The 15,402-nt window shown below is 39.2% G+C and overlaps 1 protein-coding gene across 1 annotated transcript; it reads left to right on the top strand.

Moving 5' to 3' along the window:
- The first annotated feature begins 388 nt into the window (after positions 1–388).
- LOC122783131 (cyclin-K-like) lies at positions 389–12,796 on the top strand. Its single transcript, XM_044047773.1, has 11 exons — positions 389–445; positions 583–881; positions 2,044–2,125; positions 3,750–3,881; positions 4,439–4,544; positions 4,895–4,952; positions 8,207–8,376; positions 9,591–9,769; positions 9,874–9,904; positions 10,030–10,095; positions 11,256–12,796. Exons 1-11 carry the CDS (start codon positions 389–391, stop codon positions 11,672–11,674), a joined length of 1,599 nt encoding a protein of 532 aa, XP_043903708.1. The 3' UTR covers positions 11,675–12,796.
- Positions 12,797–15,402: the final 2,606 nt, after the last annotated feature.

Genomic DNA, 15,402 nt, shown 5'->3' with positions numbered 1-15,402 from the left:
TATCCGAGAGTTAAAGATCCAAGTCAGTAAAACGAGTAGAACTTCCCAACACTAATGACCGCGCTTCACTGTGCTCGTACAAAGCTGTGATGTCACTCTGGGATATATATTTTTATGGGCTTTTTATGGCCTTTAGGAAGGTTTTACAAATGTGAAACTCCATGAATTAAAAATATAGAATATCAAGATCTGTAGATGCCTATGTCCATGTCTCGAGGTGTCCTGTGAACAGTTTTATAGGCGTCTCTTTTACTATTGTGGTCAATGGGAAAATTGCTTTTTGGGCCGGATGAGTATTTTTTGTTGCAGTACCACGAGTGGCCACCATGACGAAAATTGTCTTCAAGGCAGAGGGGGCGGTGCTCTATCCAGTTCTTATAATACATCCATGGTCCCTGTGTACGACGCTACGTCACTTCCGTCACCACAGCCCTCCGAAAAATCCGTGACCCTCTACAGACGTTATCTTTTAAGGTGGACTGAAGCACTCACCATAAGTCTCTGGTGAGAATCTCGATTTAGAAGCGGATACTGTTTACACACGAGTGTTGTTTTATTTCTTCTTCTCGTGAGTCATGGTAGCATGTGAGTGGAGTAGCTATTAGCAGCTTCTCTAACACTGTGCTGGTCGGAGCAGCGGCAGAAGGAGCACAGCGGCAGTGTTCACCTCTTCTCCTTCCTCCTCCATCTCCAGCAGCAGCAGCAGCAGGAGCAGCGAGAGCAGTAGTCATCCTGGACCTTATCAGACCATGCTGGTACTGGGACAAGAAGGACTTGGCCCACACCCCCTCTCAGTCCGAGGGACTGGACCCCGGCACCGAGGCCCGGTACCGCAGAGAGGGGGCTCGTTTCATCTTTGATGTGGGCACACGGCTCGGGCTGTATCCTTCAGTTGCTTCATGTTAGCTGACAAACATCCTCCTCCTCCTCCACTATGGTTCCGCAATGTCTTGGGCTGCAATTATTAATTGATTACTAAATTAGTCGACAGCTATTTTGTTCGGTATTTTTTTCATAATTCAAACAAGCGCACATACTTTTAAAAAGCTTATTTAATGTGAGCATTTTCTAGTTTCTTTGCTCCATGTAACAAAGAAATTAATCAGACTGAATAATTTTGATTAGTGGACAAAACACTGGCGCTGTCTGCTGTGAGAGTCACCAGTTAACAGGAGGGTAACAGGAGATCTGTGCTCAATACAGTATATGGATATTTATTTATCATGATTTGAGACAAGCTGTGGTTGTAGACTTTGGAAAATCATATCATGATAGCTGTGATGACTTTTCCTGTTGATAATCATCATCATATTCGTTAAATTGAATACATTTGTTAAATACTCTCTTAACACATTTGACCATATTTATATCGTTTTTTCTAACACGATTTAACGACAGAAAAGCCAAATAAATACAGCAGATATTATCTGAAATGAAAGCTATTAACTTTATTTTTATGAGATCATGCAATACGGATCATAATCAGTAGATTATATTTTATTTTATAATGTATTTACATTTTTAAATATATGCAGATATTATTTGAAAGCCAAATCACCCAGCTTTAAGTTGAACATTGTCAAATCAAAATCCTGTGGCTTTTTTGTCTTTAGGCATGCACTGAGTGTGATGACATTGACTTGCTCCCTCCAAATGTAGAGCTAAATTTCACATACAAATTCAATGTGGTAACTTTGATTTTTATTCTGCTTCAATACTGAGTGTTGTCACAAATATGAGGCTTTCTGTGATGTTGAGGGGGAGGTCTAATATACATGGAATACACTTGCAATTATGAATGTAAACTCCGCTCACTCACAGAATTTGAGCATGTCCATAGACAAACCTACGCCCTTGGTTTTTAGTTATATTTTAAGACCCCCACAGTTTTACAATTTGACTACCTTCATAGGAGCCCAGCATCTTTTTATGGGAGCTCAGCTCCTATTGGCTCCCACGTAATTCGAACACAGAGGTAAATAGTTGTGCGTTGTGGTCTCCTTCCATCTATCTGCAGTCAGTCTTCTTAACCTCTGGTCCCAGACACTATGACACACTGGCCACAGGAATTGTTTATTTCCACCGCTTCTACATGTTTCACTCCTTCAAGCAGTTCCCCAGATATGTAAGTGTGAATGAATGAAAACTTTTTTTTTGCAGCTACTGGGAATTTGCAGTTGAAGCGTACATGGCAAACATGACAGGACATAAAAAGCATCTGTAAAATGAGAGTATTATGGACCTAAAGGGTAAGACTCTCTTTTGCGTTATGCCACACTTTAAAGTGACAGTTCAGGTTTTTAAAAGAAACAACAGAGAACCAACCTGAAACACGGAGGCTTGCTCTCACTGAAAACATGGCAGATTTTATTTACATTTGTAAATGGTTTGTATTTAGTCCTGATGACCACTCAAAGCTGCTTTAAACTATAGTTTTTGCCATTTATGTGCAGCGCATTTTCTATCGCTCATCATTCATACCCATTCACATGCTGCCAGCACAACTGTCCAGAGCAATGTGGGTTTAAGTGTCTTGCCCAAGGACATGTGAAACACAACTTGCTCTACCACTGATCTACTGTTGCGACCAAACAGAATTTTCTAATAATAAAATCTATGTTTGCTCTCCTCTAAACTAAGGTCCATGCTGGGTTGTAAACTGTTCACTCCCTGCACCAAAATCCTTAGACACAATCAGAGTGGAGTTGTGGATCCACTTCTGCCTCCATCGGTAAATTCAAATGTTATATTTTGTGACTTCTGTGATTAGAATGAGTCATTAGTGATGCAAACTTACCAACCGTGGCAACAGTAAACCAGCAGATTCTGTCACTGCAAACAAAAACTGCAGATTTTCTCAATGGACTTTGGTGCAGGAGAGTTTCAAGTTTCCAGTCATAAAAAGCATATAACAAAGAGATAAATAAGTAAATGTGTTAATATTATGTTTTGAGTGAGAGTGAGCCATCTTCTCTCAGGCTGGTTCTTGGTGCTATGTTTTCAGAACCAATTCCAAAAAGTTTAACTCTCCCTTTAAGAACCCTTTAAGAAGCTTGTTCTCACTAATTGGGCCCAGATACTTCATTTACTCCTCCATGTTTTTGTGGTGTTATGGTAGTATTCGCAAGTACATGAGACAATCTTTGAGCATCACCCCTGAAGGCATTACATATCTGCATTTAATACATAAAAACGTGTACATATCAGTTATTAGTCAGTGAGTCATGGTCATCTCAGGTAGACCCACACCCTCACATCTGACCACACTTACCTGTTTCATATCATTACATGTACAGTTGAAATCAGAGGTTTACATACACTATATAAAAAGACACATATGCTTGTTTTCTCACTGTCTGACATGAAATCAGACAATCACTCTTCCTGTTTTAGCTTTCCGATTACCAAAATTATTTCTGTTTGCTAAATGCCAGAATAAGGAGAGAAGGATTTTTTTAGACAATGTTTTATTACTTTTGATGTTACACAGAGAAGCAGTGTATTTCAGGTGTGCCTTAAAATACATCCACAGGTGTGTCTCTAATTAACTCAAATGTTGTCAATAAACCTATCAGAGGCTTCCAAAGACATGACATCTTCATTTGGGCTTTCCCAAATTGTTTAAAGGCATAATAAAAAAAAAAGCATATGTGTCTTTTTATATAGTGTATGTAAACTTCTGGTTTCAACTGTATCTCAAGTTGCTCCTTTTATAATTATGTTGTTTTCTGTGTTGTGTATAACTGCAGGTGACAGGAGGATGCTGTCTTTTCCTCGCAGGCAAAGTAGAAGAAACTCCAAAGAAATGCAAAGACATCATCAAAACGGCTCGCAACCTGCTCAACGATAGCCAGTTTGCACAGTTTGGAGATGACCCCAAGGTCTGTAATGACAAATCTCTGTCGTAGCAACGTGAACGAGGAATGCGCCATATAGCAGATATGATTTTTCCCCTTTTATTTAAAAAAATATATATATATTTTACTATACAAGTTATTAACGATAAGCCAAGTAAAGTGTACTTTCAAAAATAAAAATAATCAACATGCCTTCTCAAAGACATTTAAACAAAACAGAACATAGGCTAATACCTTGAATTTTCAGGTAATTTTAAGTGCATAACAGAAAGTGAAGAACTCTATCACCCGGCTCTAGTCTGGGCTACGTCCTCACCCAGAATTTCTGTGCTCTCTACTGTATACGTGTAATGGGATCAACTGCATTGTTTCCTGCCAGGGCGCTTGTCAGAGGCGTTACCTTGGTTGTGTGACGTTAACGTCTTAGTTTTCTGCATTGTGGAAATCTTAGTCAGAATTGCTCTACCTCATTTTTAATGCCAACTTTTTGGGTTATTTTTAAACAGGGTGTTTTCAGTACTTCATTCAACCACACTTCCAAAACCTGAGATATCCCTTTTAAAGAGTACCGTCTCTTACAGGAGGAGGTCATGGTGTTGGAGCGCATCCTGTTGCAGACCATCAAGTTTGACCTGCAGGTGGAACATCCCTACCAATTCCTTCTGCGCTATGCAAAGCAGCTCAAAGGTGCATCTTACTAGTTTTTGGTTTATTCTGTACACAATCTGTTTGGGGAGTTTTCTGTCGTCAAGGTTTTTGAGATCAGTGAAGAAGTCTTTTCAATCAGTAATGAGTTAAGTTGGAAGAATGAAGAAGACAGCTCAGTACTGAAGAGAACAGAGGCGACATCAGACATGAGCACAGCTGGACACTACCTCACATTCTCCCTCAAACATTTAATATTGATAAAAAAGTAAAGAAATAAATGCTCATGAGAGCCTCATTATAGGGTTGGTGTCAGAAATGTTTAGAAATAACATAGTAAGCTTTCCAAACCTGTTAAGATTAATCATTGTGTAACATCTGATTTTTTTAAGGTGATAAGAACAAGGTGCAGAGGCTGGTTCAGATGGCCTGGACCTTTGTGAATGACAGGTAAGCTGAGTTATTGATAATGATGATTTAAATAATGCTTTATGAGATCATTTTAAAGTAAACCACTGTTAGAGTTGGACTTTAATTCAAGAACAATAATTATGGATGCACGATATTGGAATTCGCCGATATGCTGATATATTGGGAGTACTTGAGCTCATAACTGATAGTAAATTATATATACGGTTAGGTACGTATATCTTTGGACAAAGACATGGATTTTTCTTCTCCTCTGTTTGCCAGAAGTTTCTTAGATATTCCTTCCTGTTCTTGAGTATTTACATTCATGAAGGTATGAATTCATTTCTAGCTTTGTCAGTACAGCATGAAACATAGAAACACGGATGCATACCAATACGTACATTCCTGACAAAAATAGTTCTTGTTCTTTTTTTTGTTTACTCTCCACACAAAGAGGATTGAATTTGTTATGTTTCATAGGAGTAAGTTGAAGCCTGTGTACAACCATAAACTGCAAGCACTGTCCCACTCGTCATCTGAAATGGCCTCTACAAAAGTATATTTTATACTTTATTCATTTTGAAGAGGTTTACTCTCCCCAAAGGAGACAGTGGAAGAGCCGTCCAGCGTACAGTCATCTTTAATCCTGCGAATTAGTGGCACGAAGTTGGCTTTGTACAGGCCAGAGAGGGAGGGAGTAATATGTGTACTCAAGTAGACAAATCCTGAGCAATTTGAAGTCAATTTTGAAGTCCTTTATTTGTCCCGCAGTGGGGAAATTTACATTGTTACAGCAGCAAGACAATAAAGATAATAAATAACAAACATGCATTACCAAAAAAGAAAATTACAATATAAAAAGATATTAACACTTAAACTTAAACTTATAAAATAGAATGTACATTATAGACAGTTAGCAGAATATACACAGTATGGACTTGATATTTACAGCATAAATAAGTATATTGTACTTATGTACAGTATATACACAGTATTGCACGTAGAAGGAAGGAATGGGGAGCCTACTGAGAGCAGTGTTTGTTGTACAGTCTAACAGCTGCAGGAAGGAACGACCTGCGATAACACTCCTTCAGACATTTAGGATGTTTCAGTCTGTTAAAAGAGCTGCCCAGTGCTGTGATTGTGTCCTGCAGGGGGTGGGATAGATATTCCATCAGAGATGATAGCTTGGTAGCCATTCTCCTCTCTCCCACCACCTCCACTGGGTCAGAGGGGCATGCAAGGACATAGCTGGCTTTTTTGTCCAACCTCTTCCTGTCCGCAGCTGTGATACTACTGCCCCAGCAGACCACTCCATAAAGTACTCCCTTCAGTGTTGTCAACCATGATCCCAATCAGACTCAATTCCTACTTTTTAAGAATGTACCAAGTTGTTAAGTTGGCCACTGCTAATGTTTTTGTTATCTCTCTAATAGGTTTATTAAGCCTTCTTCACTTGCATTGACAACTCTTTGGACCTCATATTGAAAAGTTCAGTGAAAGCCACCAAATGCAAATTCAACAATCATTCTTTATCTGCTTGGTCTGACCCTGAATAGTGAGGTAACAGGCCATGCCTTAGTCAATTGTACAATTATTTCTGAGCCCCTGGTCTACACTTCACATCTTGATCTTGTTTAATTTCAGATTGATTGTGGTGGGGTGTCTTTGTCCAAATATGTATGTACTATACGTGTCTCCCTGTACTGCAGAGATCATTTTGTGTCTTCTGCAGTAAAATTAACATATTTTAATACTCATGTTGCAATAAACTTGCATATACTATAAGGCAGTAGCAGCTTATTCAACCTACTGGTTTAGTCATATCGAGGGATAATAATATTGTGCATCTGCAACAGTAATTATTGCCACAAAACTTTCTTCAATAGCATCATAACAAAAGTTCATCATTATCTTACAGATTATATATCATTTCATCTTTATATATTGTGAAAACACACAGTGTTATTTAGATAAGTTTAAAATTTTATTTTAACATTATTTGGTTTCTTCAACTTGAATTTTGCATAATGATATATATGTACTTGATGTTTATTTCTTAATTATAAATTAGTCAGTATTAATTAATTGACAAAGTACAAAATGTTATTACCGATTATAGACTGTAGTTTCGGGCTGCAACGATTACTAACTTAGTCGTCGTATGTTTCATTATCGATTAATGAGTTTGAGTGGCAGGTTGTAATTCCCTTGTAAGTCGCTTTGGATAAAAGCGTCTGCTAAATGACATGTAATGTAATGTATTTTTTTTAGTCAAAACAAGCTCTCTGAAGTTTTCAATTTCTTAAAATTGAATATAATCTATATAAAATTAATTCATCTTGTTTTATGAACAAAACAGCATTTCAAAGTTTGGGAAACACCAATCAGTATTTTCCATTTTCGAACATTTTATTTGCTAAAAGATTAGTCAATGAACCGAGGAAATAATTGACAGATTAATTGATCATAAAAAGTAATTGTTACCTGTAGTCTGAGTATATGCTATTGATCAGCACCATCCTCACATCAGCAGAAACTAAATATGATATTAATAGGTATGTTATCATTTATTTATTTATTATCACATTAGAGAAAGCCGTTTGTTAGATTGGGGTAGATTTACATATGTGCAATAGCCCAGAATGGACAAATCATACATTTTAGGGAGGGCTTCTCATGTTTTTATGCTACATGAAGGCCACTATATTCACTCTCTATTTTGGTTCATTTGAATTGTCAGTCAGTCAGTCAGTCAGTCATCATCTAACCGCTTTATCCTCCACCAGAGGGTCGCAGGGGGTGCTGTGCCAATCTCAGCTACATCGGGCGTACACCCTGGACAGTTCGCCAGTCCATCGCAGGGCCACACACAGCTAGAGACAAACAACCATTCACTCTCACACTCAATTTAGAGTGTCCAATTTACCTAATCCCCACATTGCATGTTTTTGGACTGTGGGAAGAAGCCGGAGAACCCGGAGAGAACCCACGCACACACGGGGAGAACATGCAAACTCCATGCAGAAAGGCCCTTGTTCCAACCGGGGCTCGAACCCGGGTCTACACCACCGTGTGGCCCTCATTTGAATTGTATACTTGTCAAATAATAGAAGTTAGAATTTACATTGATGGTAAATATTAAAAATATGATTAGCTTTACATGTTATAAGGCATCAGGACTATGTCTCCTAGTAACGGTGCTAGAATATTCCATATGCCAGAGAAACTTCAAAAAAACTTTAAGAAAGTAAGAATGATAACTAAAATAATCTTGTTTTGTTCGTACCAAGCCTTTGCACCATGGTGGCGCTGCAGTGGGAGCCACAGATCATAGCAGTGGCTGTCATGTATCTGGCTGGACGTCTCTGTAAGTTTGACATCCAGGAGTGGACATCCAAACAGTCTTCCCGGCGCTGGTGGGAGCAGTTTGTCCATGATGTACCCATGGAGGTGCTGGAGGGTAAGATGCACTGTATTTTATTAATGTGTGCAGTGTTTCTCACAGAATTCAGTATTGATATTTATCACAATATAAATCAAATCAATATTTCTATAAGGCTGGGAGATATGGCTTTTAAATAATATCAGGTTGTTTTGAGACTGGATATTATATCCCGATGTATGACATAAATCAGGATATAAAGCTGCGTATAGGTTGTTATTCTGAGCTCATGTCACAATATAGATTCATCTAAAGATTAATTTTATAATCAATTAACCTGTTGGTTCATACAATATTGATCAATGTTTTCAAAACCTTGAAGAACAACACTTTTAAGCATTTTTTTTGTTTTAAGGAGCAAAGAAACCAGAAAACAGGTCTCCCCTATCCCCCATTTTTCCTCTCACGCCAATTCTGTCAGTTCTGTCAGAGATTTCTTCCTGTCAAAAGGAAGGTTTTCACTCCACTGATGCCTAGTGCTTGCTCATTGTGTGAATTGTTGTGTTTGTCTTCTCTCTATAACATTTTAAAGGTTTGTGCCTTGCAGCATGCATCAGATGCCTGGCTAAATTCTGTGTGTGTTCACAAGTGCAGGACAGATGAACGATTAAGGTTTTGTCTTTGTAACATGAGTTTATTGCTGACTGACAAAAAGACTGCATAAAACCTGAAAATGAACACGGCATACTTGAAGTTAAAAAATAAAAAACAATAACTATAAAGGTTGATTTCCATTGATATAATCTGTAAGCAACAATTAATGACTTAAACAATTAAAATCTAATTTTAAAAGTATATTGACGAACTATCATTATCAGCAAAATCCCCCAAATATTGAGATATTAGTTTTTGCCCATATCGCCAACCCCTAACATCACTGATGTTAGTGTGACGCAATAATAAAACTGTATTTAGTATTTAGTGATGCCCCCTTTTAAGTTAAAAAAAGATGATTTTACTCATTTTTATACAGATGATACTTCTATTCACTCTGACATTCCAGAACTGACAATTCCTGGATAATTGTTCAATATATCAATGTCACTTATTTCCAATATCATTCAGCCCTTCTATGAAAGCATCATGTTCATGTTGAAACTGTGTCAGCCACCACAGTCTGTCATTTATAGGAAACCAGTATGTGTAGTATATCATATTTTGTAGTGTTTCTACCTTTTCACCTGTTCCCATTGCTACCCCCCCTTTCTCCCCTGCTCTCCTCCATCTTGAAGACATCTGCCACCAGATCCTGGACTTGTATTCTCAGGCTAAGCAGCAGATACCTGGAGATGGAGGGATGGGGGCGACGGTGGAAAACCCCTTGCCACCAACCATCCTGACCCCCTCAGCACCAGTGATGGCCAAGAAACCCTCTCCTCAGACCAGCCCTGGACTGCCCAAAGTAGCTCAGGTACTTCAACTTAGGGTTTTTAAATCTCTGCTAATGTCAGTGTGTGTTATGTATAAGCTTGTATCTACTGAGGATTTTATGACTTTGAATTCACTTTTTTTTAGCTGTCATCTAAAGAAGACAACAAGGCCACAAGTAAGAACCAATCCTTTTCAGCTATGAGACACCAAACATACCAGTTTGAGCTCACTAAGTCAAATCCCATATTACTACTACTACTATATATAGTTTGTCTTTATAAATGTATTTCTATTTTCCAGAGCTCCCGAGTCTAGAGCCTCCACCACCTCCTCCTCCACCTCCTCCACCAGTGTCCATAACAGCTGGTCTGTGTCCTTTGTCCTTGCCTCCATATTTAAACACTGTCAGCCATCTCCATCATCAGCAATGTTTACTTGGATACAAATAATCTTAATGATTGGTGAGCTGGATTGGTATAGAAGTGCTTTATGTAAATGCACAAAGCTGAATACTGGTCTGATAAGGCCGTTCCTAAAGAAATGGAGTTGTTTAAGCTAATCGTCATTCCGATGAGGGGCCATCCAGCAGGGCAGTGGCTACCACTGACAGCAAGACAATTCATCCATCTACTGCTTTATCTTCCTCCGGAGGGTTGGGGATGCTGTGCCAATCTCAGCTGACATAGGGTGATAGGTGGGGTACACCCTGGACAGTTCGCCAGTCCATCGCAGGGCCACACATAGAGACAAGCAACCATTTACCCTTACATTCACACCTATGACCAATTTACCTAATCCCCATATAAAACCCACGCACACGTGGAGAACATGCAAACTCCATGCAGAAAGGCCATTGTTCCAACCAGGGCTCAAACCCAGGTCTTCTTGCTGCACCACTGGGGCCCCAGCAATACAATCACCAGTTTAAATCCCTGTTCAAACAAGGCCCTTTCTCCCCTTGCATGGCTATTCCGGCTTCTTCTCACAGTCCAAAATTGGTGATTAGACTAACTGGACACTCTAAATTGATCGGAGAAGCGTGAATGTGGGAGTGCGTGGTTGTTCTTCTCTTTGTATTGGCCCTTTGATGGACTGGTGACCTGTCCAGGGTGTTGCCCGTCATTCAGGGCTATGTCAACTCTTATTGGCTCCGGCTCCCCCTCCGCAACCCTCATGTGAAGAATAAAGCGGTAGAAAATGAGGGAGTGAGTCATTTTGATCAATGCTCATGATCAGTTCTGATCATCTTGATGCGTCATCTTTTCCATATGTTTTCATTCAACGACAAAGAAAAAGACTTACATTTCATTCGGTTTCCATGTGGAAAGGACCCAGGCTCTTAAGAGCATGTTGCTGAAAAGCACGATCTGTCACATGGTGTGCAAAAGTCCCCTAAGGCCACACCTCCTTAAGGCCACATCCACAAGGAAAATGAGCGAAACGTAAACAATCTTTTTCGTTTATATTGTATCAGGAAATGTGTCCCACAGATCGTAAACCCTCCTTTTCCTCCTTCTATCCCTCAGCTCCAGAACTCCCCTCTCAACCAGCCCTCCCACCCTTACCCCACTGCCCACCTCCACCACCTCCTCCACCCATGGACCAACCCAGCTCCAGCTCCCTAGTCTCCAGCGACGGCTACCAGAAATTGCAGGCCATGACGATGCCGGAGGCAGCTTCCTGTTACACCACTGTGCCCCAGGCCTGTGCCCCACCACTTGGCTACCACCACTATCCCCTGGGCAACACGTCCTACCACACTCCCCCAATCCCTGCCTACAGCTACCTGCTTGGACCTCCACCTCCCTCAGTCATGGGGATGCCACCTACTTTGAGTAATGGCTACCCAGTGCCATCTACCATAGGACAAAATCAGCTACCTCCTCCACTGCCGCCCGGAATGCCCCCTATCAGTGGGCTGAATCTGGGTACGTGGATGAGATAGGTTTTAAAAGTGCACTGACTGATAAGAAGTCACCACAGTGAGCACATTAAACATTGCTTTACTTTTTATGGTATGAGAAATCACTACTTCAGAATCTCTTCTTTACGTGATAAGGAAAAAGAAAGTTGATGTTCGTAATCTGGGAGTTTCTGATCCTCTTCTGGAGACTCATGTTGGTGTGAGCTGAACTAGCAGTGTTATAGTTGTTTAAGTACTGACATACTGGCAGTGTGAACTCCTTAGTAACTCAAGTCAAAAACCAGCCTGACACACTGCGGCTCGCTTTCACTGAAAAAAAAAAGCCAGCGGAAACACAAGGAAAAACACATTTTAGCCAGTTAACAAAACACTTGCTGTTAAGTGTATTTTAAAAAGCCTTTTTCCAGCTGAAAACTGTAGTCTATAACTGTCTCTCACCCAAGTCCAAAGAGAAAATTGGCATTTTTAGTTCACAGGCACACAGGAGCTGCTGGTCTATTGCTGGTAACTTTGGTAACTTTGTGTCAATTAGGTAAATCTGACTGAAAGATTTTCAGCACCAAAACGTTTACTGATGTAGGCAGCAGTGGATCAATAACTCCTGTGTGCCGTGATATAAAATCCCTGATTTTCTCTATAGACTTCTGTGTGGAAGCGTCGGTAAAATAAGTTGTCTAACAGCAAGTAGTGTCAAACATATTGTTTGATATCATAGACTCAAGCAGGTGTAGATTTTATTAGCTCTTTGTTAGTTGGCTAAAATCTATGCAGAATATGTCAGTATAACGAACAAACACATTTAAGAATCCTTGAACGATCCACACCACCACAGACTATATGAAACAAATGTCTCAGCACATATAGACTCATGTTCATAGCATTTTAAAGAAAAGCCGTTCTTATCCATTGTACAGTGTTTAAGTTTTGATTTGTTCTGCTTTTTTATGTTGAAACCTCTGCAGTTCCAGTTTAAAATGTTTCTTTCTCATTTTTATTGATTTAATTTGTAAGAACTGGCTGGTGCCAATCAAATGTTGTATGAAAACATTTAATGGTTTGAATACCACACTGTTTTAAACATTGTTTCAGATGTAAAGGTTTTGTTTTTTTAAGTGAGAACATAATAAACCACTGAGAATATGAGTGTGTTGGTAGTATTCAGTGGGTATGTATATAGATTTGTTTGGGAACAGTACCCCAGATCAAAAGATATGCTTTAGTATTAGTATTGACTATCAAAGATTAATAAGCACTCTATCAATGTTTATTTATATAGCACTTTACAATATCTGCAAGGTACTTGAAGTGCTTCATATAAAAAGAAAGAATAAAAAAAGCACTCTTTAATTTAGCAGGTGTAAAATACACAATAAAACAGTAAGAAAAACCAATAAAATAAGAATCAGTAGAAGTAGAAAATGTACACAAACAGAAACTGTCAACGTTCTACTAAATTTTAAAAGAAATTTGAAATTAAAAACTCCCAGGTCAGTGATGGAATGCAAATCAGGGGGTAACCTGTTCCAGATGTTAGGAGCAGCAACAGTGAAGGAATGGTCATCCCATTTGTTTGTGTCTTGAACTGGGCGCAGCCAGTAGCCACTGACCTAATGAACGTAAAACCCTGTCATTTTCATGTATCATTAAAATCTCAGCAAAATAAGGTGGAGCGAGGCCAGTCAGGGCTGTAAAAACAAAGAGTAAAATCTCAAAATCAACTCTGAAATGAACTGGCAGCTAATGACGTTCATATAAAACATGGCTGATGTGTTCACACTATTATGGGGTGCCGTTTGTATAGCAGCTCATGCTGAAAATAACAGCAACATTTTGTCAATGTTTGAATAAGTGGGGTGACTTTTTGAAAGTCACTTTTTAGCAAATGTATTAAATAGTTAAATCTTAATATTAAATGTTACACCTAAATGTTAAAGCTAAATGCTAAATATAAATAAATATAAACGTAAATCTTTTGGGTGAAACTAAATATAGAACATAGAAGCTCAAGAAGGTCAAGAACAGGATTTAGACTTAGATTTTACATTTAGGTTTAGATTTAGATTTAACATTTAGGTGTACCATTTAATATTTAGATCTATTTAAATCTATCTATTTAAACTATTTAATAACACATTTTTTAATAACACCACTTTTTCAAACTTTGTTCGTGGCTAAATGTGACAAAATAACTTGCAGTTATTTTCAGCATGAGCCGCTTTACAAACGACCCAGGGTGCTCAAGGCCTGTGCCCCCCAGCTATGTGGACCATGACCTGAGCACAGACTTCAGCTGACAGAGTCACTGGACTAAAGACACCAGACTCCACTGTTAAATATTGAGATTTTAGACATTTCCCTGGTAATTGTTGGAGATTAACCCGCGTTTTCAAGATTGATCTACAGTTCGACATTGTTTGGCTTGATTCTTGTGTCAGATGTCTCTTTCTGGGGTGGTCTGATGATGTCACGCATAGAGCAGGTACTAAAAAAAGTACCAGGCACTTAGACAAGTGTTAATGAGAGTAAGAAGATGTGAGCCAATAACCTTAAAGACCTCCTTCAGGATTCTGGCAGGGAGAGTGTCCAAAGGGCAGTTGGACAGTTTCATGTGCTCTCCAGCTCAGATGACACTGCAGATTCTCGCGAGCAGCATGCCAGGTCTGATACATATACTGATCCTGATGTAGTTAGTAAGCCTTGCGATATGTGGACCCGGTCCAGATGCCTGATGCCTTGGTATCTAGGGAAGGAACCTTGAAAGATGCCTAGTTTGTGTCTTATTATAAGTTCTCACGTATGGGTCCACTACAGAGTTTAATATACTACATATATATATACACGTATATGTAATTCATTAATTTATTAACACCCTATTATGGTTGCAGCTACTTGAAATGATAGAGGAGAAAAATTGTGCCTCTTTTACAGCCTTCTGGTAATCTGATAGACTGGCCCTCTGTAACACCAGAGACACATATAGTTTGTCCTTTTCCCACCTCTGTTCAGCCAGTCAGCTCTAGACCTGGTGGACATCAGAGTGGGGCAACAGAGTACGGAATCTCAGTGCATATGGAGTGGAAAGAAGAGAGAATGTTGTCTGGGGATAAAAGAGAAACCACTCCATATGCAGCGTAAATCTGAGAATCCATAGATGCAGTTGCAAATTCCCCAGCCGACACTATAATAATAATGATACTGATACTAGAAATGGGCCACACAGTTGGTGGGGTGGCTAGCACTCTTGCCTTTTACAGCAAGAAGACCTGGATTCGAGCCCAGGATGGAACAAGGGTCTTTCTGCATGTTATCCCCGTGTGTGCGTGGGTTTTCTGTGGGTTGACTGTAGGTGTGAGATTGAATGTTTGAATGGTTGTTTGTCTCTATATGTGGCCCTGCAACGGACTGGTGAACTGTCCACGGCCTATATCAGCTGAGATAGGCACAGCGACCCTCCTGTGGGTATGGATGATACTGGAAATGTCAAATTCATGTTAAAGTTCCTTTGGGCAGCACCTTTCAAAAGAAGGCAAAATATAGCCAAATGAATTGATTCAGCCTCATTAATTTAGCTTTTTATCAATATCAGTATATTTTAATAAATAATTGATAAACAATGACACAGTTAGCTTATATGGAAGGATATGGGAAGACATTGGCAGTATTCAATTTTGTGCAACATTAGACCAGACTTTATATATATATATATATATAACATATATATATTATATATAAACAACAAACAATATTCA

This window comes from Solea senegalensis, linkage group LG16 (genome assembly GCF_019176455.1).
Source record: "Solea senegalensis isolate Sse05_10M linkage group LG16, IFAPA_SoseM_1, whole genome shotgun sequence".
Classification (NCBI taxonomy): domain Eukaryota; kingdom Metazoa; phylum Chordata; class Actinopteri; order Pleuronectiformes; family Soleidae; genus Solea; species Solea senegalensis.
Note: the sequence above shows the minus strand (reverse complement) of the source record. Positions and strands in the feature narration are given on the sequence as shown.